Source organism: Urocitellus parryii, chromosome 1 (genome assembly GCF_045843805.1).
Source record: "Urocitellus parryii isolate mUroPar1 chromosome 1, mUroPar1.hap1, whole genome shotgun sequence".
NCBI lineage: Eukaryota > Metazoa > Chordata > Mammalia > Rodentia > Sciuridae > Urocitellus > Urocitellus parryii.
The window spans coordinates 272,893,523-272,917,324 of NC_135531.1; the positions used below are offsets into that span (position 1 = coordinate 272,893,523).

Below are 23,802 nucleotides of genomic sequence, written 5' to 3' on the forward strand. Positions count from 1 at the left end.
TATCCTTGCAACTCTGAGATGAGGAGACACTGGAATTATAAAGCCATAGCAGCTAAGGCCATTGCCTTCACACAAGAAGCAAGGGGCCACCTAAGTATGTCAGGGCAATGATAAAAAATCAGTGCATCCAGTGACACTCCTCAGGAAATCCCTATCCAAGTGTTTCCTACACAGCTCACCTCCTTAGAAGAAGAAAAATTTCCACCCACAATGATCATAATACTTACCTGAATACCTTTAATGATACCTAAAATGAACACTGAATCTCCTTTTTCTCCATATTCTCCAGGAAGGCCCTGGAAATAAAATATTCACTTAAGAGGAAAAAGAATATTACTATTTCAATATTTTCTTTTTTATATGAAATATTACTCACCAGTAAAATTGCCATTGGAGCAATTTCACTAGTGGAGATTTATCATCTTAATTATTATTATCATCCTAAAGTTTTCATATAGTTAGGGTCTGTTAAGGAATCTTCTAAGACAGAGTATTCACTAATATATAGTTATTTACTCATTATTCAGCAAGAAGATTGCATTTTCCTCACCATATAAAATATAGACATTATTCTTAAAAATATCCAATTCTGCAATTTTAATCTATGCACGAGAAAAAGTTAAAAAATGAAAGTATTGTTTTTTATCCATTTCAGTATTTGTATTTAAAATAGAGCTTATATTCTATATAAGACTAACTTTTCAAAACTATAGCATGTTCTTTTGGGAAGATTTTTGTATGTAGCTGCTATTGGCTTAGGGTGTTTTTTTTAAAAAAAAAAAGTGAATGAAAAGCCTCAATGTATTTCCTTCAGAGGTTTTTCTATGTTAAATCTTAATATCCTATTTAATATCTTAATATATTTAAAGTTGGTTGCCTTATAAAAATTTTGCCTTCTTCATTCCAACTATTATGAAAAAAACATACAAATTTCAAATTTGACCTGACTTACAAGAGCACCAGGTTTTCTTCCAATGGGAAATATTTAAGGGTTTTATAGTGACATCAAGAGTTTGAGGACTCACATGTGCCTACACAGAGCAATTGGCTTTATACAGGTCCAATCTGCATGAATTCAGTTCCCTAGTTAACTAATACCAAGTCCTCCAACAGCAGGGTCCAAACTTTAGTTCCCATCATAACTGAAATCAGTTGAGTAACTGCAGAAAGACCAAACTTCCCTGCTAGCTCTTCAGTGCACAGGTCACTACAGGAATAAGAGACGTCAGTCATGATCACTGAAAGACCATGTCATTCTTTCAAAGCCTGTCTGTGATTGTTTCCTGCATGTCTATCATTCAGAGCACACGCACAGACACATAGACAGCAAAACATAGAGATGTGCTGTCTCCTATCTCCCAGCCCAAATGACATGTTACAAAAATGGGTCCATGAAAGAGGGAATCAGCCAGCAAAGACCAAATGAATGAAAAAAATGTCCACATTGAAAGTGACATCCAAATGGAGCTGACCAGGAGAATGTGGGCCCCACTGTTGTTGAAGGGACTTCACACCCACAGCCTGAAGGCAGGGGGACAAACTCTGCAACATAAAGAGGAAAGGGTTGTGATGGCAAGAATGAAGATATAACACAGGCAGAAGCTTCCCAGTAAAGGAACCCTGCGAGATGCCCCACCATGATGAAAACCAGTCCACACTTACAAAGGAGAATGACATTTTGCTAACGCATAGAAAACATGTTCATTTGGTTTCATAAATCATGCAACAAGAATACAAGCACAATTCCAACTACTCTTGATAAGTGTTTAACAAAGAAATGAAACACCCTTTGATTCTCAATGTTTTAAATTATAGTATACTAGGTAAATAGTAGTTTTAATTTTTCATTTCTATTTTTATTAGTGACAGTAAGAGGATTTTTAACACTAACAAAACATATTATTAAATGTCACAGGACAATAGTAAATTATCTCATGGGTCAATAAGGATGCTCTCTGTGGTGCTAGCTTGCATGGCCATTGTCACATTACCATGCAAAGCAAGGACCGACTGCCTCCAGAACAAGGGAGGGAAGGAAAGGAAGTTGATTTGCAAAGAGACCACAGTGCCACACTTCAGCACTACTGTCAGCGCTACATGCTGGATCAAAACTACAGCTTGGAACCCCTGCTGTCTTGGATGTGGGTGGCTCAGTGGAATAAGGTTTGGTCCAATTTGAAGAGCTTAAGAAATGTACATCCAACAGCCTGTGCTCGAATCTCCAAATGGCTGAGTGTGACAGCAAAAGGTGGCAGAGACTTCACAGTGAAAGATGGCTATGGCACCTATGTGCCACCACAAGAAAAATGTGAGCTTGGAATTTCCTTGGATTCTGTATTCAGATTAGTTCCACTGGATGCAGAGCAAAAGAAAGATGCATGAAGAGAAAGTAGAAGACTCTGGTGGTGATTCTATGAAAATCTTTTAGAAGAAATTTGGTAAATAATGTTTAATCAGGGAAGAGGAAAGGCTGCAAAATAGTCACAGAAAATAAATTTTGAAAGGTCAAATTATCTTGGATCTTTATTTAAGTGTGTTTGAGGGGGGGAATAAATATAAAGAATAGAGGACAAATAACAGGTGGAGAGAAAGGGAATATGAAAGAATATCCTTGACTGAAGCTGTGTTTAAATAGAAGTCCACATTTTTAAAGAAAACTAAAGTCAAGTGCACCATAGTTGTCCTCGAGAGCTGACTATTGTCCAGTTTCTGGACTTCCATTCCCATCCCTTTCAAATTTATCTTCTTGCCCTACACAAGCTACAAGGAGAAAACATTTCCCAGATTTTTTTGCAGCTGGATGTGAGTTAAGTTCCACCCAGGAGACATGGAAAGCAGGAGTGAGGGAGAGATCCTTGTCTTGGTCAGCTGCTGCTGCCAAACAGAAAAGTAGAAACCTGTTTGCTGGTATCTGGACACAACGGTGAGAGACAGTGGATAGTGAACAAGCAGATTCCTGACTCTGGATCTCAGCTAAGCATGAGCCCTGGAATCAGTAGCCTGTGTTGGACTGAGTCCCACACCTCTAACTGGAATGATAAGAGCAAACTCCCTGTATTAAATCCTTTCTATTTGACATACCTAGGCGGAAGTAAACCCTGAATGAAAAGCAATATAAATCTTGCTAATTGGCCTCTCTACTCCATTTTCCTTACTATCCAGCACCCAAAGACATCTTAATGAAACATCAATCAAATAAATGTGCTTCTTTCCTTAAAACTATTCAGTGTCTCCTCATGGAAAAGAAAATCTGGTTCCAGCCACAGTCTATCAGTCCCCACTCATTCCAGTCCTGTCCACCTCTCTACCCCCACCCCAAGTTACCCTCATTTGTTCACCGTACTCCAGGCACACTTGCCAGACTCTGTTTCCTAAACAAACCAAACCTACTCCTACCATGGGATCTTTTCAGTTAAGTTTCCTATGAGGGTGAGCTATAGGTGTCTTACTGGGGGGCCTCCCAGGCCAGGAGCTCCTCTTTCTCCTGGGAACCCTGGATCACCTCTTGAGCCATTGTAGCCATTCAAGCCAGGTTTGCCTCTGGATCCAGGAGGCCCTGGGTGACCCTATAAAACAAAATCATAAGTGAAGGATTTTTGCAAGAATACTATAACACAAAGTTTTATGCAATATGGATCTCAAATTATGGCAGTTGTGACTCTCGTTTTTATTTGTTTAATTTTGTGAAACTTACTTTCCCACCTAAAAGTGCTGTGTGGCAGAGTGAAACTAAAAATAAAAAGTGTCGGCCGAATGTGGTGGTGCATGCCTGTAAATCTAGCAGCTTGGTAGGAGGTCGAGGTAGAAAGATCACAAGTTCAAAGCCAGTCTCAGCAATTTAGAGAGGCACTAAGCAACTCAGTGAGACCCTGTCTGTAAATAAAATACAAAATAGGGATGGGGATGTGGCTCAGTGGTTGAGTGCCCCTGAGTTCAATCCCTGATACCCCCCCCAAAAAAAATACAGTAAATAAAATAAAAAATGTGTAATATGTCAAACTTAAATTAATTTAGTTTGGCGTGTTCTGGAAGATTTTGGAGAAAACTTTGCTTGGAATTCTTAGAATCTAATGAATGAATTGCAAAGGCCCCCAAATACCTCTTCATTCTTCCATCTGATTTTCATGTTAGAAATGAGAGTAGCCCATTTTCAATCTTAAGACTCAACAGAAAATAAAACATCTATTATGAGCAATACGTTTATTTCAGAACACTGCACTTGATACTGCAAGTGCATCTAGTTCCCACCTTGAATGGTTTTCCCTTATCTGTTTGAAAAGTTTTCTCTCCACAGAAAACATTTTGGTTTTAGAATTATTGCATAAAATTAAAATGTAAGCACCCTTCCCTGCACCAAGATGACAAAATAAAAGCCAATTTGCCCAATATATATGCTTTTTGAACATGTGATCTCAAAGGTTCTAATTAATGTTTCTTCCTTCTTTGAAAAAAAATGGAGAAAATTTAGTGATACTTACAGGTACACCATCCAAACCTGGAAATCCAGGAACACCAGTTGGACCCTAAAAATCCCAGAAAACAAAACAGATTTTAAAATTACTAAATTCTTAGATTAATAATTTGACTTACAACAATTTGAATAACTGATGATGCATTAAAAAACACTTAGTGGTCATTGCTTTTATATTGATGAGTTTAATCTTTGGGGAAGGGGGAGGTGAGGATGAGCTGGGTATTGAACTCAGGGCCTCATGTGCAGTGGGCAAGTGTTCTACCACTGAGCCACATCCCTAGTCCTAGGCTCATGAGTTTAAGCACCAATGATTAAGAGTGTTTTGGTGAATACTTAGGAGGGCAATTTGCAGTGCCAATTCAAATATAGCATTCAACATGCTAAGTCAGAAATTTAACTTCTCACAATCTATCCTGGAGTAACAAACTCTTCAATGTAAACAGCAATATGTGGGGTTACTTTTGCACACTGGGACTAAACAAAGCTGGGGTAGAAACTCAGATGCTCATTAGCAGGAAATAAAATACAGTCTTATTCACACTATGGTGTCTGATACCATATTATTAAAGGAATACATTCAATTTATATCAATTAATATAGAAAAATCTTTAAGACATATTGTTGAGTGAAAAAGGAAGAGTTTAGCATGGATACACAACATTATGTTATTTAGGTTTTTGCCAACCCCATAAACAATGCAACTCCTAAGTGTCACCCACTTAGGGGGTTTAAATGTATAGAGAAAGATCTAGCTGGGCCTGCTCCTCTGGAGTGGGGAGTTGGGATGAGGATTGGTTGTGGCAGAGGAATTCAGACTTAATTTATCACAAGATGTGAGTATGGACTGCTTGTGATCATAAAAACCTAGTAGAGCAGTACTGGTGAGAGGGAAATGTGAGTCTTACCTTGAAGAAGCAGCTTACCTTATCTCCTTTCTCCCCTGCTGCTCCTGGAAGGCCAATGTCACCTCTCAGTCCTTTCTCTCCTGGAATCCCAATGGGCCCAGGGGGCCCCAAGGGCCCTATTGGACCCTGTGGCCCTAGTGGTCCTGGTTGACCCTGAGAAGGAAGGGGGCATGACATGATTTTTATGTAGTGTCTTCTAACACAAATATAGAGTCACACAGGTCCATGGAAGGCTAGAAAGTTAAAAGTTTGAGCAAGTTCTGATAATAGAGACCCCAGTGTTTAATCGAACCGTAAGAAACCAAGCTGTTGCCTTTCTCAATCTGAACTCAAGCGGAATGATAATTCTGCAATATTACCTGGGTGTGTGTGTGTGTGCAAGCATGTGTGTGTCAACATATGTAGGCTGATGGTGGTTCTTATACTATTTTAATTCCTTCGATTGCATTTATAGATCCCCAGCTGTTAATGAAACATAGAAATAAAATTACCAGTCTTGTCACCACGGTGTGAGTGCCATGCAGGTGGGAGGAGAACCACCACATCTTTTACTTACTTCAGATGTACTTCTGATGATTTGAGGTCTCAGGACTATTATCTGATGTGAGATGAAGGGATGCTTCATCATGAGCCATCACAACATGGGTCACCCACACGTGAAGACCTGGCTATGTGACCCCAGGCTTGGTGGTCTCCAGTGAGTCCCCTGGATGGCAGTTTCAAAGCACATGTTGTACCTCCAGAGTTTGAGTGCACTCTTGGTGTTCATTTGAAGTCAGGCTGTGATTTTTTTGTGCTTCTTAAAGAGTTTTCCAAAGATTTTCAAGAAGAATCATTTTATATGCCCATGTCCCCAAACTCAACCTGGGTAAATAGTCAACAAGTAAGTCTGAATTGATTTGTGGACAGAAAAGTTTGAGGGATTTCAGGAGATATCTGCTCAGATCAGCTCTCTAAAACTTCTAGGGCAAATACAGGGCTGCCCGTAGGTGTGTGGGGCCCTGAACAACATGTTTCCTGAAGAGTCTCATCTTCATGAACTGTGAGTCACCCATAATTAGTGTACCAGCCCCATCCATTCTGGCTACCGACCTCACGTGATTCCACGAAAGAAATAACACATGCTGGTAATTGGGAGTGTCCTGATAACAGCCTCTCTCCTGAACTAGGGAGCCCCCCAACCAGTCCGTAAGTATGAATGCTGGGCACTTCATAGTCAGCCCCACACTGGAGAGCACCCTCATGGAAATCAGTGGTAACAGACCTGCTGGGGCTTGGCCCACACTGCTGCTGGCCTTGGCAGAGTGTGTGTGAGTGTGTGGGGGGGTGCTGAGGCATGGGGCAGGAGTCCTGTAACAATAACAAAGGAATATTCACCACTAAATTATTTGTAAAGTCAGGAAAAATGGGTAATCCTGTGAAATCCACCCACCGGAGACTGAGTGAATACATTATAATACTTTCATAGAGTAGGTCGCCACAGCCTTCCCACAGCTCCATGCAGTGTGGAACACACATCTCAGTTACCCTGCCAGGGTTAGGGAGCTGGGGGTTAACCTGGGGACCACTGGTGGTGGGTAAGAGTGCCTGTGGGCTTTTGGGACTTTGAAAAAGAGCTCCCAGACAGAAAGATGCAGGGTGGGTGCTAAAGTCTGCTACAGCAGGAGCACTGAAGCCGTGGTCTAAGAAGAGTGTCTAGGGCGCTGATGACGTTTGTAGGCAGTCATTAAAGAAAGCAAAGCAGATCTGTCTGGGCTGACATACAGCATCCTCATGATGCTCATGAAGAGGAAACAGAGTGATTGTGGGTCCGGGCTCTGCAGTCAGCCCCTGTGCACTTACTAGTTGTATGATCTTAAGTACATTTCTTAGCCTCTCTGATCCTCAGCATCTTCATCTGTCGATGGCTTATGTCATAAGAATAAAGCATGCAATGTTGCTTAACATAGCACCTATCATAATCGATGCTGTTATCATCAGGGATTATTATTATAAATGGTTCATTGTTAAATGAGAGAACACACCATAGAATCGCATGTCATATGACCCCAACTGTAGAGAAACAAAACAAAAAGGAGAGATGTTCTCCCTAAATACGTGTTTATAAATGAAGGTTTCCAGAGGCATTTTCAAAAAATGGCATGAGAGAGAAATGGAAGCCAGGGCAGCAGCTTCACAATCCACGGTCAGTAAATGTGACCTTTACAATGAATACCAGTTACATTTCCCTATTGCCATTAAGTCACGGACCCAACAAACATTATTGATATTCTTTAACTCCCGCCTCAGCTTCACATGTACTTTCCCTTTTCTTGATGGTTTCTCGCCCTCATCACAATGGCTGCTATTTATTATTTACGAAAATTCTAAAAGCCTAGAATTTTATTTTATTCATTTTTAATTTGTGTGTGTGTGTGAGTGTGCATGTGTGTGTGTGTGTGTGAGTGTGTGTGTGTGTGTGTGTGTGTGTGTGTGTGTCAGGGCTCATGTTGCCCAGGCTGGTGTCAAACTCCTGGGCCTGCGAGTAACTACAGGCACACACCGTGGCACCCAGCTTAAAGTTCAGAATTTTAAGAGAAGCTGAAATATATTTAAATACATGTTACAAAAAAAGACACCATTAAAATATGAACAATAATTATATGGGCACAAACCATTTGGGGGCATGGTGAGGGCAGATTAATTTAAATGGGTATCACATAAATTCTAAATTACAATCTGAAAGTAAGAATTACTGTGACTTCATATGACCTTTTCAATGCATGTGAACTAATTTTACTTCTAAGATTAATCTCACTTCTCAGTAAGATTAATTAACATATGTTGAAAAGCTCCCATTTTTTTCTTAAGTATAAGGGTCAGGAAATAACTGCTTTTTCATTAAGTTTAAGAATTACCTTTTTATCTTGCATATAATTTATACATAAACTCCCCAATCATCTTCTGTGAATAAGGTATGTTACAATAATGTATTATTTAGATACATAATCAAGCACACACTTGAATACAACAGGGTAACTGAGACAGAGACAACCGATTAACTGGCTATAAATCTCTTTAATGTGTTTCATTTTAGACTTGCAATTCTGAATCCAATGAGCTAATGGAAACTTGCAGAGGAAAAAGAAAATGGGAAGCGTTTAACTTAGTGTTGAGAGTGACAAAACTCCACTTAATGAAGCACAGAAATGCATCCTGATTTGAGGAAAATAAAAACACTTTGAAAGAAAAGGAAACCAAGACAGGTTATCTGCATTACTGTGGACAACCATCCCTTCCTCTCTTCCCTATTTCTCCCCACTTGCCACACAGACCTCCTGGCCATTTCTGAACTAGCTTTGTTGTTTCACAGTTTTTGTGCATGCTGTCCCATCCCAGGCTGCCCCCGTCCCTGGCCCTGCTGTCTCTCAATGCTCCCCTGGAAAGATTTCTCTGATCTTTTGCCCCTGCCCTTGAGAAGTGGATGCCCCTAAGATGCTAAGTCTTAAGCCCTCTCACCAGCTCCTATGATCCTGTCTTGATCTGTGTGTCCCTCCCAACCCCATACTACTGGACCATGAACTCCTAGAGCACAGAGCCTAGGTGCCCAAGATCATGATGGTAAGGAAGGCAGATAGATATATCAGTAAGCTCTCTGTTACTACAGGAACACCTGAGGCAGATTATTTGTAAAGCAAAGAGGCTGGTTTGGGCTCATGGTTCTGGAAGTACAAAGTCCAAACAACATGGCACAGTCTCTGGTAAGGTCCTCTTGGGCTATGTCACATCACGGTGAGGGTGTGTGATTCCTCTCTTCCTCCTTATCAACACCCTAGGATTCAATCACTGGGACTCCACCCTAATAACCTAATCTAACCTAATCACATCCCAGAGACCTCACCTTTAAACACCATGGTAGGTTTGAGTTTCCACTCTCTTAATGCAATTAACATCTGACTTTGGGGATTAAACTCCCGAATGAGTTTGGAAATAGAAACCATCTTCAAACTGTAACAGCAGAGAATAATAAATGCTTAATAAAATATGAAGGTGAGCCCTGCCCTGACCCCAAGGAAAGAACTGTGTAAAAGCTTCCTTATGACTCTGAACATTGGCTTATGGTTGTTTTGCAAAACGGTGAGAATCCCATATCACCGTGCGAGGGGTACAACTGCACAGGTTGAGGAGCCGCGCTGAGCACGGGTGGTGCTGGAGTCTATTGTTGAGGCATAACCTGGAAGCCACTGTGCCTCCACCACAGCCTCATTCAACAGCACGTGCAGCCTCTGCTTGGCAAGTGGAAGAACTAACATAATACACTGAGCGCCTGCTTTCTGAAGCCTGGAAAGACTTTGTGATGTTGCGTTCAGCATTGTTTTTCATATTGTTTGTTAGGTATTTTGTTATATGATAAATTTTTTAAAGAAATGCATTAAGCCTTGGATAACAGTACTAAAACTGTCAGAAACCTGCTCAGGAATATTTCCCAAACACGAATCTTTGAGAGAGTAGTTTGTTAGTTCAGCCAATTGGAGTTAATAATTTATCCACAGCAATATAGAGAGTAATTCTATTTTTGTTACATTGTTTCATATAAAAAAGGGGCCATTTACTATGCTTACAAGTAAGTATTTGGGATTACTTATTTATAAGGCTATATACTTATTTATAAGGTTATATTGCTGAATAGGCACCAATAACAGGTCCACAAGGACATTTTTATAACTGGAGAATCCTTAATCACAGGAATTTTGCAACATTTAAAAAAAATCTTTTTAAAAGAAATATTGCATCCACTTCTAAACCTTCCACCTGAAAACAGTAACATGGCATGAAACTGTTGGTGTCCCCATCTTAGTGTAGCAAGAAGCAAAGCTGCCCACAGAAGGACCGACTTCCAGCATCCCATCCCTGATTTGTTCTTAGGTTGTTGGTGGTTTTCCATTTGCTTTTCTTTTCTTTCTTTCTTTCTTTTCTTTTCTTTTTTTTTTTTTTTTTTGCTACTGTGTGCACAGATCGCCTCTGTGGTTTGTGACTTTCCATGTGACAAGGCGAAGTCACTGAATTCAGAAACGACAATCGTCTTGACAGCTGAGAAATGTTGGCATGCTGTTTGAAGCCACTAGGTCGTCTCAAAGGTGGACCTGGTGTGGTCAGACCCCATATCTGTGCCTCGTACCATGGCAGAGGGCCTGGGCCAGCTGTACAAATAAAGGATGAAGGAGATCAGAGCAGACAGAAACCACATTCCACCCTGCCCACGCAGGCCAGGGCATTCCGTTAGGATTTTGTCCCTGGTTCATGGTCTAAGTAAGGAACATCTCTTAAGAGGGGCTAAGATCAAATAGCTTATATTACACAAGTTAGTATTGGAGACCAAAAGATGAAAAAAAAAATACATAATACTTAAAAAAATTAATCTCCAAATCAGTACAAGGATTGGGGAAATAGCAATAAATAGACAACTAAAAATACGTGCTCCTACACGCTCCTTCTTCATGCTCTTTCCCAGCCAGGAGTCGAGTTGATATCACCTGGCATGAAGGCACGCATGCATGAATGAAGGAACGAACGAACAAATAAGTAGAAAAGCTGCTTTCATTGTATTAATCCTATGGAATTTTCCAAACCCTCCTTGGACTCCAAGACCATGACATTCACTATCAGAAGTGTCACAGAAAGGACAGGAATTTATTTATTAAACTTAGTTATACGCTCATCACCCTAAGCATTTAGTCAACCAGCCACACTGACAAGTGTAGATTACTAGCCTCTGTAAAGGACAGAGCCCACCCTGGAGCCATCAGTCATTCAAACTCAGGTACTGGTATCTTGAATCTACACCGGGACTGGTCAGTCTCTCTCCAAAGATTCTCCTCTTCCCACTAAATCACTAAATCCTTCCACTAAATCACACATGATGCCTACAGTGACATTTCAATGCCCAGCTGCCTGAATTATATATAAAATTAAGAACTATATATGTTTATCTGAATATACTCTATTTTCCTTTATGAAGTTTCCTTAGGAAACAATATTATTAATCAAATTGATTCAAGATCTCTATTTTTGTGATCATCAAATGTAGTTTTCCAGTTCCTCCATTGATTTCTGACTTTCCTAGATTTGTTCTCGGATCTTCTTCGGCTCTGAATTCACACTCGCGTGTCAGAGTGGAGCTCACTCCTGCTCTTCCCCCACGCCTGTAGGTGCAGACTCTCTTCTTTCCAGCAGGGTGGAAAATTTTGGCTCACTCCCTTTCCCTCATTCTCCATGATTCTCCCTGACCACATCTGCCACATCTTGTCTTGAACTAATGTCACAGGGCTGTGTCACCTGCATCCCCCTGGGGATTCCCTGGGTCCTCTCCAGCACAGGTTACCCCAGCACAAACTCCCTCCATTCCTTGACCTGTCTTCCGCCCACACAGCTGCCATCTCATGTTGTCTTCCCTTCCTTTATGTTATTGGGCTCACCCATACTTCTTCCCCTCCACCACCCACTGACCTAGCCCACTGACCCCTGTGATTTCCATGTGTGCACACTCATACACACCCTCTGCCCTCTGCTTTAATTGTACTTGTTGGCTAGGACAACAGTAACCCATCTTCACCTGTAGCTTAAATACCACAGGGTTACTATGACGGTGATCATAGTAACAGTTAGAGCTGCTTCCATGAGCTAGCACTGGCTCTGTCCTAGACACCTGCACAGCCAGCGCTCTGCCATCTCCTTGGGGAATCTTGGCATCCTCACTCCCGAAGGAGGAAGTCGAGTCTCAGAGAGATGTGACAGATAACAGGAGACCAGGTGGCCACACACAAGGAAGCAGAGATTCAAACCCAGCTCTTCAGACCTCAAGGTTTCTGCCTCACTTTCTACCCCAGGTTTTATTAATCCTTCCTCCAAACTCTCCTGTCCACCCTAAAATAATGAACACCTGAATAGACTCCTTTCCTGATTTTCACTATTGTTTGGTGCAGATTGCTTAGTATCTGCTTAAGTTGTCTTTCGCAACCTCAACTTTTAAACATGTATTTGCAGATTGATTAATTGAATAATATTTCTATATCAAAATTCACAAAGTAACATTTTAGTGTATCTCTTTTTTTTAATGCTGCCCTTATTGTGTTATTCCCATATTTAATGCTTAATTGTAATTCAATAAATAGGCCACTAGGTGTCACTACAACATCACGTAAATCCTCAAACAGGCCTCAACAAGTCCCTTGGAGAATGGCCCCAGGGTCCTCCTCTATTGCTGGATATGAGAAACAGCTGTAAAAATTAATAATGAAAAGGTGTTACTTTAAGGGTAGATTGTCCGAGGAGACCAAACTGCACCTGAAGAATATTTTCTCTTCACCTTAAGTTGACCTTACTTGGTAACAAGGGGCTCAGGGTAAATTCATCACTTTAGCCTGGAATAACCTCTAGGGATCTTTATCTGTGTTTTTAGAAAATAGCATGGCACAGGGGGGAGAACCCTGCACTGAGAACCAAAGACACAGCTTTGCCACTGAATAGTAAGGTCGCTCTTTAGACAGGTGCCTGATGAATTGTTTTCCATTTTGAAACACAGTGGGAGCAATAGCCTGGCATTGTGCACCTGCCATGGGAACCAAATTAGGCGTCTGGAGCTCGTGTGGTAAGCTCCTGCTGAGAAGTACCCAGCTGAATCTCCTTTCTCCAACCTGTTCTCTGCCCCTTGCCCTTACCCCTTGTTTTTCTCCTACCTGCTTCTCCTGTGCCGCTCCCCTTGAAATGGTTAAGGGGCTCCACCTGGAGCTCCTCAGAGATACCGGCCTTTTCTCCCTTTCTTTTGGGAAAATTCACCCATTCCCATGGGATTTACTGCATCCATAGCCAAACAATCTGTCCAACCCCCTCCCTAGTCCAGACCTCTTACTGAGCACCAGCTACACATGCAACTGACCTCAGGCTCTGGACTTGGGATCACCCTTCAAATGTGCTCCCCAGTCAAATACCACTGTCCACACAAGTGTTAGCACCTCTACCAGGGGGTCTTGCATATCTCTAACCACCACACCAAACAGCCCTGTGGAGTCTCCTCTGTTTGCCATCAACCTGCCTCCCAATATTTCCAGCCCACCCATATGCCCACCTCCATAGTCGCCTCTTTCTAAAACAACACATCCCCACCCCTGTGGCTGCTATGGTCTCCTAACAGGCTCTCCCTAATATCATCCAAATGGCTATGTCCTCCAAACAGTAGCCAGTGGTTTGAAGGTTCTAATTACACAGGATGTGCCGTGTCCATTTGGTCAACAGCATCTCAGGCCACTTGCTTTCTTCCCTGCTATGATCAAACCCCTTTCTGGACATCTTTCCATCCCCAAGGACACTATCCTGTCTCCTACTTGAGTAGAGACTTTCTATTTGTCAAATATCTTATGAGTTGAATGGTACCCATGAAAGGATATGTATGCCGTGTCCTTGTCCCCTGAACTTTCAACAAATGCCTCAGGTGGCAAAAGATGAGAGCATGTGTTTATCTTGGATTGTCTAGATGGTCCCTAAATGCCATTACATGTATCCTTATAAAAAGGACATGGAGGTGCTGGTTGGGGCTCAGTGGTAGTACACTTGCCTAGCATGTGTGAGGCACTGGGTTTGATCCTCAGCAACTTATTAAAAATAAATAAATTAAATAAAGGTATTGTGTCCATCTACAACTAAAAACATATATATTTTAAAAAGGTACATGGAGCAAGATTTGATGCAGACACACAGTAGAAGGCAGAATGGTAACAGAGGCAGAAATTGGAGAGACGCAGCCAGGAGCCAAGGAATGCCAAATTTTGCGTTGCCGAGAGCAGCCAGAAGCCGGAAGAGGCAAGAACAGAACCTCCCCTAGAGCCTGTGGGTGCCAAAACCTTGCTTTTGAATGTCTGACCTCCAGGATTTATGGGAGAATAAATTTCCATTGTGTTAAGCCACCAAGTATGTGCTAAGTTACTACAAAAGCCACAGGAACTAATATAAGGCTTCCTCCAGGCAGTGGCTGGGTGACCTCTAATTCCACGCATTGATTAACCCCCATATCCTTGTGCTCTGCCACCCCACATTCATACTGCCATGCAAAGCCAAGTCACAGCACCACATGGTCCACCTGGGAAGGCAGTGAGCACCTTTGTCTCTTCTTTTTCCATGAGGCCCACCATGCACCCAGCACAGGGCTGTCACTCATCAGGCACCTGGAAGCAAGCTGGAACAAAAATTTTGTCTGCCTCTACTACTGGGCTCTGAGCTGCATGCCACAGGGACTTTCTTCTTTATCACAAAGGACCCATGTCCTCAGCTGATGCCTGCAACATGGGGAGTGTTCAGTGGTTATTGCTGAATGAATGGAAATGTATTCTTGATTAATTGCAGTGATGGGTGTATGGTGGAGAAAGGAAACGATAAGCACATTGGGGACAGAAATTCCATGAGAATTTCTTGGCAAATTATTGAAAATGAGTTTGAAAGAAGAAACTTGCTTGTCTTTCTTACATCCCTTATGATTCTGTATTTTCTGTAATTTCGTCAGATGCTACCCTGGCACTGGAGAGGAATTGTTAAACTTATTGATTCCAATTTTCCTACATGGAATAGTTCCCTGAAAATGGGCCAGACTTTCAGGTGCACCTGTATCGCTTGCCCTTATCTTGCACCAATAGCAAGGCCACTTCCAAGTGGTCCTGACATGTTCCTCTTGAGTTCAGCATGGCCCCTACATTTGCTGGGCCCTGCACCTGGCCTGGCCTGGGTTCGTGCTGGGCCACCCAACAGGGCAGTCATCACTGTGGACTTGAACTCCAATGAGAAGACCTGCTGTAAACCATGGGCAGCTGAATGAGGTGGCTGGCCTGGGCAGATGTGCAGCCACTTCAGGCCCAAGCTGCAACTAAGGTTCCCAGGGGAGGTCTCCTTATATTAGTTCTACCTATGCAATTGGTCCAGTGGAAAATGCATGATGCATTCTAGAGTGTAGGAAGTAAAAACAAGTTTGTTCCCCTTTGGCACACAGATGCTAGATGTCAAGAGCATCTCATCAGCACACTGAGCCTGATGTTAGTTGGAGTTATTCTTCCATAGAAATATCACCTACTGCTGCTGCTTCAAACACTATTGTTGCTAGTAGAGCAAACAGTAGAAAATAACAGACAAGGATCCCTCCTTTATCCCCAGGTACGAGAAATACTTTCTCAAGCATCTATAGAGGAAATCCTATAACTGAAGATTATTCCTTTAACTTTTTCAAGTGTTCCACTGTTTAGAAATCATGATAGTAGCCAGGCATGGTGGCACAAGCCTGTAATCCTAGCAACTCAAAAGGCTGAAGCAGGAGGATCACAACCTAGTAAGGCCCTGACTCAAAAAAAACAAAAAATAAAAAAGGCCGGGGATGTAGTTCAGTGGAGGAGCGCTTGCCTAGTATGTGATAAGTCCTGGGTTTGATCCCTAGTACTGAAAAAATAAATCATGGTTACTGTTCCTGCCAGGGAACACTTGAGTAAGCTAAGCCAATGTTATAACTTGGGCTGAATTCCACCAGGATATGTTTAATCATTAGGCACTAGGATTTTTATGCCTTTATAAGACAAATAAATGTCTTGTCCAGCTCCCCAGTCCCCAAATCCAACAGTACTACCCCAGAGCCCCCTGGTGCAGGTTACCTGCAGTCACCTTAAAGGGGTTTGAGTCTGCCATGTCAAACAGGGATTTCTTGACCAGAGAATTTTTCAATGCTGACAAAATGAGCCAGAGAGTTCTTTGAGGACGAAGATATTGGAAAGAACAAGAAAGCAAAGCCAAAAAACTTTACAACTTCCAGTTGTTATTGGATCTTGCTTTCATCAAAATAGAACATAATTGACTTATGTGAACTCCGGGACATAAAAATGATTGCTGTGAACCACTTATCAGGCCACAGTTAGGAAGTGTTCTAACCCACAGCTGTGAGAGTGATAGAGACGGAATTCTAGAACTTCATGTGCAAATAACTTAATGATATGAAAAATATTAACAATAATTAAAATCCCCCAAGTAAATTCCATTTTTATCTTGGAATGCAGCCTCTTAAAAGTATAACAGATGAGTGAATGAAATTGCAGGAAAACTACTTGTAGTGTACATATTTATATGTACTCTCTACATATAGATATCTAAACTTTCCAAAGGAAATAGTGACCCCACTAATTGTCTGATTTTGAGTTTCAAACCCCAATACTCACACAGTTCTTGAGTTTTAAGTCATTTGACCTCCTTATATGAAAAACAATCACATCATGAAGTTCTCTTGATTTTGCAGTGGCTAAATTCCCATGGACGGTAAACAGTATGAATCTACTCTTTTCTGGAATCAACGGTAGAAGGTGTCTTTATTTTCCTGGTTGCTAAAGCAAAACTTTAAAAAGTCCATCCTGGTTCCTAAGGACATGACATAATATTTTCCTACAAAGGGACAACCACTGAATGCATAGAGCTTCCTCCCTTAAAACCCATCAAGAAAAACTTTGAATCCTGCCGGGTTCCACCTTCATTCTGAATCAGAATGAAGTCTAGGGAAGTGTAAGGCTGGAGTCACAAATCGTTTGGAAACCAGTAGCTGTCATTCATGAACCATGCCCCACATTACAGAACCGCAGGACCTGAGAGCCAGGAGGGATAGGTCCAGCCTTCTAGTGAGAACCCTCGTTTCTCAGGTGGGAACACAGAACCTGGAAAGGTCAAGAGCATAAGTCTCTGGCCCTCAGCCAGGGCTCTTTCCCCAGTCTCTGCTCCTTGAAAAGCTCTGAGCACAGCAGGGATCCCAGCTCACCTGCTGCTCAAAGTGCTCCACCAGGCCCTACCTGAACCCACAAGGAAATCTGCCTGATGAGAGATCCTGCCCTTCACCTCAGGCTTTGGCTCTAGTGTGAGGGGAGGAAGGCAGGCGGGGGCATGATTCCCCACTAACTGGTTCCCTCTTCTCTTGGGAAGAGCAAGTGCCCCTACCCATCCTCTGCATGCTGACCTGGCCCCCAAATCCTAACCAGAGTGGTCTAAACTCCCCGTTGAGTGCCATGTACAGGGATCATCTCAAAGCCGTGTGACAAAATGACTCCCAGCTCCCAAAGCAGGGAAATGAAGAGGACTTGGGTTTCCAAAGTCCACTACAGATCGGGAGTCAGGAAATGCCTTTCGTGCCATTCTCATGACCATCTTTACCTAGTGCATGGGCACAATCTCATCAAGAGTGTGGGCATAGCCACACTCAGCCCTGCCGGAGCTGAGGAGCCGGAGAGGGAGAGTGGAAGAGAATCCCCGTGAGAGTCTGTGAGGAGTCCCAGTGGCGAGTCCCAGCAGGGAGGGGGTGGGTAAGCAGGGACACTGCAGGGCGGTGTCAATACTGAGCTCCTTCTAGAAGGGAGATGGCAGTAGGGTGAAAGAGGATGACATTGAGAAACAGGTAGAGAAGAGGGGGTGTTCCGAATGTCTTCCAGAGAGAGCCAGCAGCCCAGTGGATGTGGCTGGGGAGTCAGAGGAGGCAGTAGTAGTGATTATGGGTGGAAGATGAGTAGAGGCTAGACTGCCGGCCTCTGTGGAACACTGATGAGGCTCAGCTGGTTCAGCCCCAGGCAGGTCCCAGTTCCATCTCTAACTCTAGCTCCAGGCTCCCATAAAGTGGTAACCATAGCCTTTCCTCGGCCCTGGGCCAGACTTGCTGTTGACGATGCTTCAGCCATGGCAGTCCTGATGTGGGACTTCAATGAAGTACCCATCTAAACACTGGTCTCCAGGAGAGGAACATTTTTCTTTTAAGGGATCACAGAGACTATGCCACAAATGGCTGGGAAGCCTCAGGGAGATTCATCCAGCCTCCGGAAGTCAGGGTATTCCCACCTTTAGAGTCTACCTTGAGCTGTTCCTGTAGCTCAAGAGGCAGACTGGCTGCTGGAGACCTGAGCAAGCCCGCTGCCCGAACGATCTCCCAAGTTATGCATGGGCCCTGCTCCCAAATTCTCCACTGGAAAACAATCCCTGCACCTGCATCCCTCACAGGGAGAACCTGTCTGTCTCAGGAAGGACAGAGCTTTCCTGTTATGTAAGCAGCCCTCCCTGACCACCCTGAATCAGAGAGTGCAGCTCAGCTTCTTGAGCCTTCTTGGAACATAGACTGCCTTGGAGAATGCCAAGGGCACTGGTTGTGATTGACAGCCCGAGGAAATAGAAAGAAAAGGACGAGTGGTCTAATTACAAGGACACTGAGAAGGCTTGGTCCCATTAAAGTGCCCACCTGGGTGTTTTCCCCATACTAAGCCCAGGTGTTGGAACCTTAGTGTAATGATATTTCCATGATCACGGGGCAAATGTGGAGGAGAAGCCAGACACCTGGGGTGACTCCTGGCTCTGCACACAGCAAGTTAATTAGAACTTGGGACTTTGGATTCCTTGTATTGTCAGATGGAAATAACAATATCACCTGCCCTAGGGAGCTTTTGTGGGGTGACAACAGGCTCCTCAGCCTCTGTGCTGCAGGCTTTTTTTTCTCTAATGGTTCTTTATTTATAATGTAGACGGAAGCAACTATTACAATGTAGAAAGGAGACACCTTACACAACTGTTATTTATACAAGTTCAGAACAAAAAAACTGCACAGGGAGAGGTCAACTCTCAATTCAAGCTAGCAACTAAACCACAATAATTTACCTTTAGAAAAGATCTTTTTTATTTTTAGCTGTGGCTAAAAATTTTAGCTGTGGTTTGGGAGCTGCGCTGTGCATTGTAAGACATTGACATCTTTGTGGCATCTGCCCAGGGGACCCCTCTAGCACCCTTCCATCCAGTGCCAACCAAAAACTGTCTTGACACTGTCAAATGTCCTGGAGGAAGAGCCCAATTACCCCCAGCCAAGCACCACAGAAGGGAGGGACAGATGTGCCAAGGCACAGGCACAGCTGCTGACACACCCCAGCCTCCTTTAAACCACAGGACCCACCACGCTGGCTCCATCGAAGCAACCGCCCCTCTTCATTTTTGGTTTGCTCTTCTTCCCACTACAGAGCTGATCAAATCCATTTTAGGGGGGCCTCAGGCCCAGAAGTCTTAAAATTTAGATGCACTTTTTTTTCTTTGTGTATTTCTATCATCTTGGTATGTTTGCATTAATAACCTCACCCCAAAGCTGGGATTTTTGTAAATCATCTGTACATGTACATGGAAAAGCTAAAGTACTTCTTAGGTTGCTAGTTTTTAGTGTCTTAACTTTGTTTTCCTTGATGATTCAGTTTTTAAATTATACGCTGAAAGTAGCTTGACAAAGCTCAAGATAAATTGTGGTGACCAAAATCTTTCATATATTGCACAGAGGTTTGCTGTCATTTACATCAATAAGTTTGGTGGCTTACAGTAAAACAGTCTAACAAAGGAACCACAGAACACACCTACCATGTCACAAGAAAAACATGCAATGGGAGAAAAATTCAGTCCTTTCTGTCAGGAAAGTAATTTTATTTTGTTGTAAAGACCAATCTCTACTGAAACGTGCTCTTTGAGGATCCCGCACAGCCCTGTGAGATTGATGTGGACACTGTTCTGGACTGAATGTTTGTGTCTTCCCCAAATGCACATGTTGACATCCTATTGAGATGGTACCGGGAATGGGGTCTTTGGGGGGTTGTTTGGTCATAAGCATGGAGCTTGCATGAAGAGGATTAGTGCCCTTCTGCAAGGACCCCAGAGTACTCTCTCCATGTGAGGACACAGTGAAGACAATCATCCAAAAAAACAGGAAGAGGCCCCCACCAAACACAGGACCTACAGGCACCCTGATCTTGGGCCTCCCATCCCTCAGAACTGTGAGAAATAGGTTTGACAGCAGCAGCTGGCAGCCCATTACCATCCATGCCGAAGTATTAGAGCAAATAATTCTTTTTGTATACATAGATCAAAGGGTCCATCTGCACCCCTTAATTATGTACAATTATGTGTCAATTAAAAGTAAAATATACATTTAAAAAAACTGCCATGATCTTGTAAGAAAGACATGTGTTCCAGAAGCTATGGACAATTTTTAAAGAGCTAAAAATTTGTATGTGATATTTTGTCTGTGATATTTTGTTTCAGCAACCTGAACAGAAGAAGGCACATTTTCAAAGAATCATTGATCTGATTTAAAAACTGTCCAAAACTTCTGAAACACAATCCCTTTTGTAAGATTATGGGAGTGTTTTTTAAAAATATGTTTTTTTAAATTATCACACAATTGTACATATTTAAGGGGTGCAGAGTGGCACTTCAATGTAGATCTATATAAAAATCACAAGAGCATTTTTAACTGAAGAATTGTTTGCTTTAGTACTCAGCATGGATGAATAGTGGGCTGCCAAATGCTGCTCTCAGAACATAGCGGAGATGTTCATGAAGTTCAAGAAGCCTGACAAGCAGTAACCAAGAAGTTCCCTGTGCTTTGCAGAATTGACAACAATCTAATCATCAAGAGTACTTTTCTGGGTGGACTCAAGCTAGACACTAACCTAGTCTACGCTTCAGTCTCCTACACTCCAATGTTGGTCTGATTAAGAAGGTTGCTGCGAGGCCCAATGAGCCAGAGCATTCCCAGCACACATAAAAGCTCCTGGCCAATAATAAGCTTGAAATAAGTACAGCTATCACCATGATTAGACACCATCCCACGGGTTTCAATGGGTGTCATCCATGAAAGACTAACAGTCAAACGTCTGAAAAGACTGCTTTTTAAAAATCGAAGCAGCTTTTTGCCTCACTCATCGCACTACATCTCAAAGCAAGATAACTGCCAAGGACGCAATCCAGTATGCATCCTGTGACAGCAAGACCCTTTCTTCATGAGACCATTCACAAGATTAGTGTTGCAAAAATCACAGGTGAACCATTACTGCGCAGGCCATCTTCACAGCTTGACACACAGTCTCATGTAATTGAAATCGCTTATCAGAAGGTGAACAACTCTGATTGTAAAAGACGTAAGTATTCTCAACATAAGCACCCACAACATGTCGGGGTCTGAGACAACTTAATGTAGGTATTCAGGATGGTTCAAAATGCAGGCAAGCTGCCTGGTCTGATGGTTACATCACTTACCCGAGAGCCCTTATCAGGAAAGCACTGGCACATGGAGCAATCTCTTCCTCCACAAGGACCGATGTATTTCTTCCCACCCTGGAAACGGAAGCAGCTTCTTTAGCATGCAAGTGCTCATCTCTTAGTTGGGTACATGCCATGCACAGCACAACAAGCACTCTGGGTTTGCCTAGCTCGCCAGAATCCCATGGTACACTCTTAACCTTTGGATCCATGAGAAGCAACAACTATACTGACGTATTAAAAGGCAAAGCACTTACACTGGGGCTTCATAATCAGCAGGGCTGACTATACCAGCAAGTGGCTTCCAAGACTGAGGACACTAGGGAAAAGACATGGTCCTTCTATAGTCACTTTGCTTTGGCCAGAAGCTTCTACAGTTTCTGTCTCCCAGGAAGGCTTCATGATGTACTAAGTTGAGAGCAAACTTAGAGTACGAACCAGACAGTTGAGCAAACCACACGTATACAGAGGCATCTAATTTAGTTGATGGGCTTGACTTTTTTCATGATCACCTTGCTCTGCCTCCTGGATCAACTGGCCTGTCTCCCTTGTGAAGTCCTTTCCAGGACCATTGTCCAGTACGGTCTCATGCTTCAGATAAAAAATTATTCTTCCTTACAGTGTGCCAATACTCCAAGATGGTTCCTCTAATGTGTCTCTCAACCAGAAAACTTCTGAACCTAAATAATTGGTGCCCTCTCCCCATTTTTAAGCTGACTTTTCTGCATTAGAGAGTCAACACACACACACACACACACACACAAAAACACACACACACACACATACACCTATGCTCTTTGGCAAGAATCGTCACTTTGTTCTCACAAATGCTAATTATCCAGAACCAGTGTCATCAGCCACTTTAATACAAAAGTGTAGTCCCAGAGAGCCTGTAAGTAGGTCCCTTAGAACAAAGGGTCATACAGTGTGCCTGCATTCATTCACAGGGGCTATGGGTTGGATGGGAGAGGTGGACAGGTGTTGGTCAAAGATGCCCTAGGTGGTGGGAACTGAGGGCATGGACAGGAACATCAAGTCAGCACCAGAGACAAACTGCCTAACAAACATGCACATAGTAATTGCACATTTCTGTAATTGACATTTTTTTTTTTTTTACTACTAGGGATTGAATCCAAGGATGCTTTATCACCAAGCTACATCCAAAATTCCAATTCCCAGTCCTTTTTAAAAAAAAATTTAAAATTTGTTTTATATGACAGCAGAATGCACTACAATTCATATTATACATATAGAACACAATTTTTCATATATCTGTTTGTATACAAAGTATATTACACCATTTGTGTCTTCATACATGTACTTGAATAATGATGTCCATCACTTTTCACCATCATTTCTAACCGCATGCACCCTCCCTTCCCCTCCCACCCCTCTGCCCTATCTAAAGTTCATCTATTTCCCCCATGCTCCCCTTCCCTACCCCACTATGAATCAGCTTCCTTATATCAGAGAAAACATTTGGCATTTGTTTTGGGGGGATTGGCTAACTTCACTTAGCATTATCTTTACCAGCTCCATTCATTTACCTGCAAATGCCATGATTTTATTCTCTTTTATTGTTGAGTTATATTCCATTGTGTATACATACCACATTTTTTAAATCCATTCATCTACTGAAGAGCATCTAGATTGGTTCAACAATTGTGAATTGTGCTGCTATAAACCTTGATGTGGCTGTGTCCCTGTAGTATGCTGTTTTTAAATCTTTGGGGTTTAGAACAAGGAGGGGGATAGCTGGGTCAAATGGTGGTTTCATTCCCAGTTTTCCAAGGAATCACCATACTGTTTTCCATTTTGGCTACACCAATGTGCAATCCCACCAGCAATGTATGAGTGTGCCTTTTTCCCACATCCTTGCCAACACTTATTATTCTTTGTATTCTTAATAGCTGCCATTTTGACTGGAGTGAGATGATATCTTACAGTAGTTTTGATTTGCATTTCTCTGATTGCTAGAGATGTTGAGCGTTTTTTTCATATATTTTTTGATGGACTGTATATCATCTTCTGAGAAGTGTCTGTTTAGGTCCTTGGCCCATTTATTAATTGGGTTTTTTTTTTTTGGTGTTTAGTCTTTTGAGTTGTTATATACCCTAGAGATTAGTGCTCAATCTGATGTGTGAGGAGTAAAAATTTTCTCCCAAGATGGAGGCTCTCTATTCACCTCACTGATTGTTTCTTTTGCTGAGAAGAAACTTTTTAGTTTGAATCCATCTCATTTTTTAATCTTGATTTTAATTATTATGCTAATTCCTATGACCTAATCTGACATGACAGAGATTAGGGCCTACTTTTTTCTTCTATTAGATG

At 42.4% G+C, this 23,802-nt stretch overlaps 1 protein-coding gene across 1 annotated transcript in view; it reads right to left on the reverse strand.

Moving 5' to 3' along the window:
* The window catches only part of Col4a4 (collagen type IV alpha 4 chain), a 114,086-nt gene that overhangs the window by 84,735 nt on the left and 5,549 nt on the right, over positions 1 to 23,802 (reverse strand). Inside the window, exons 3-7 of the mRNA XM_077790975.1 lie at positions 21,469 to 21,546; positions 5,398 to 5,532; positions 4,479 to 4,523; positions 3,450 to 3,566; positions 228 to 296 (exon numbers count right to left, since the gene is read on the reverse strand). Coding sequence (XP_077647101.1) covers positions 228 to 296; positions 3,450 to 3,566; positions 4,479 to 4,523; positions 5,398 to 5,532; positions 21,469 to 21,546 — 444 coding nt within the window. The remainder of the gene's footprint in view (positions 1 to 227; positions 297 to 3,449; positions 3,567 to 4,478; positions 4,524 to 5,397; positions 5,533 to 21,468; positions 21,547 to 23,802) is intronic.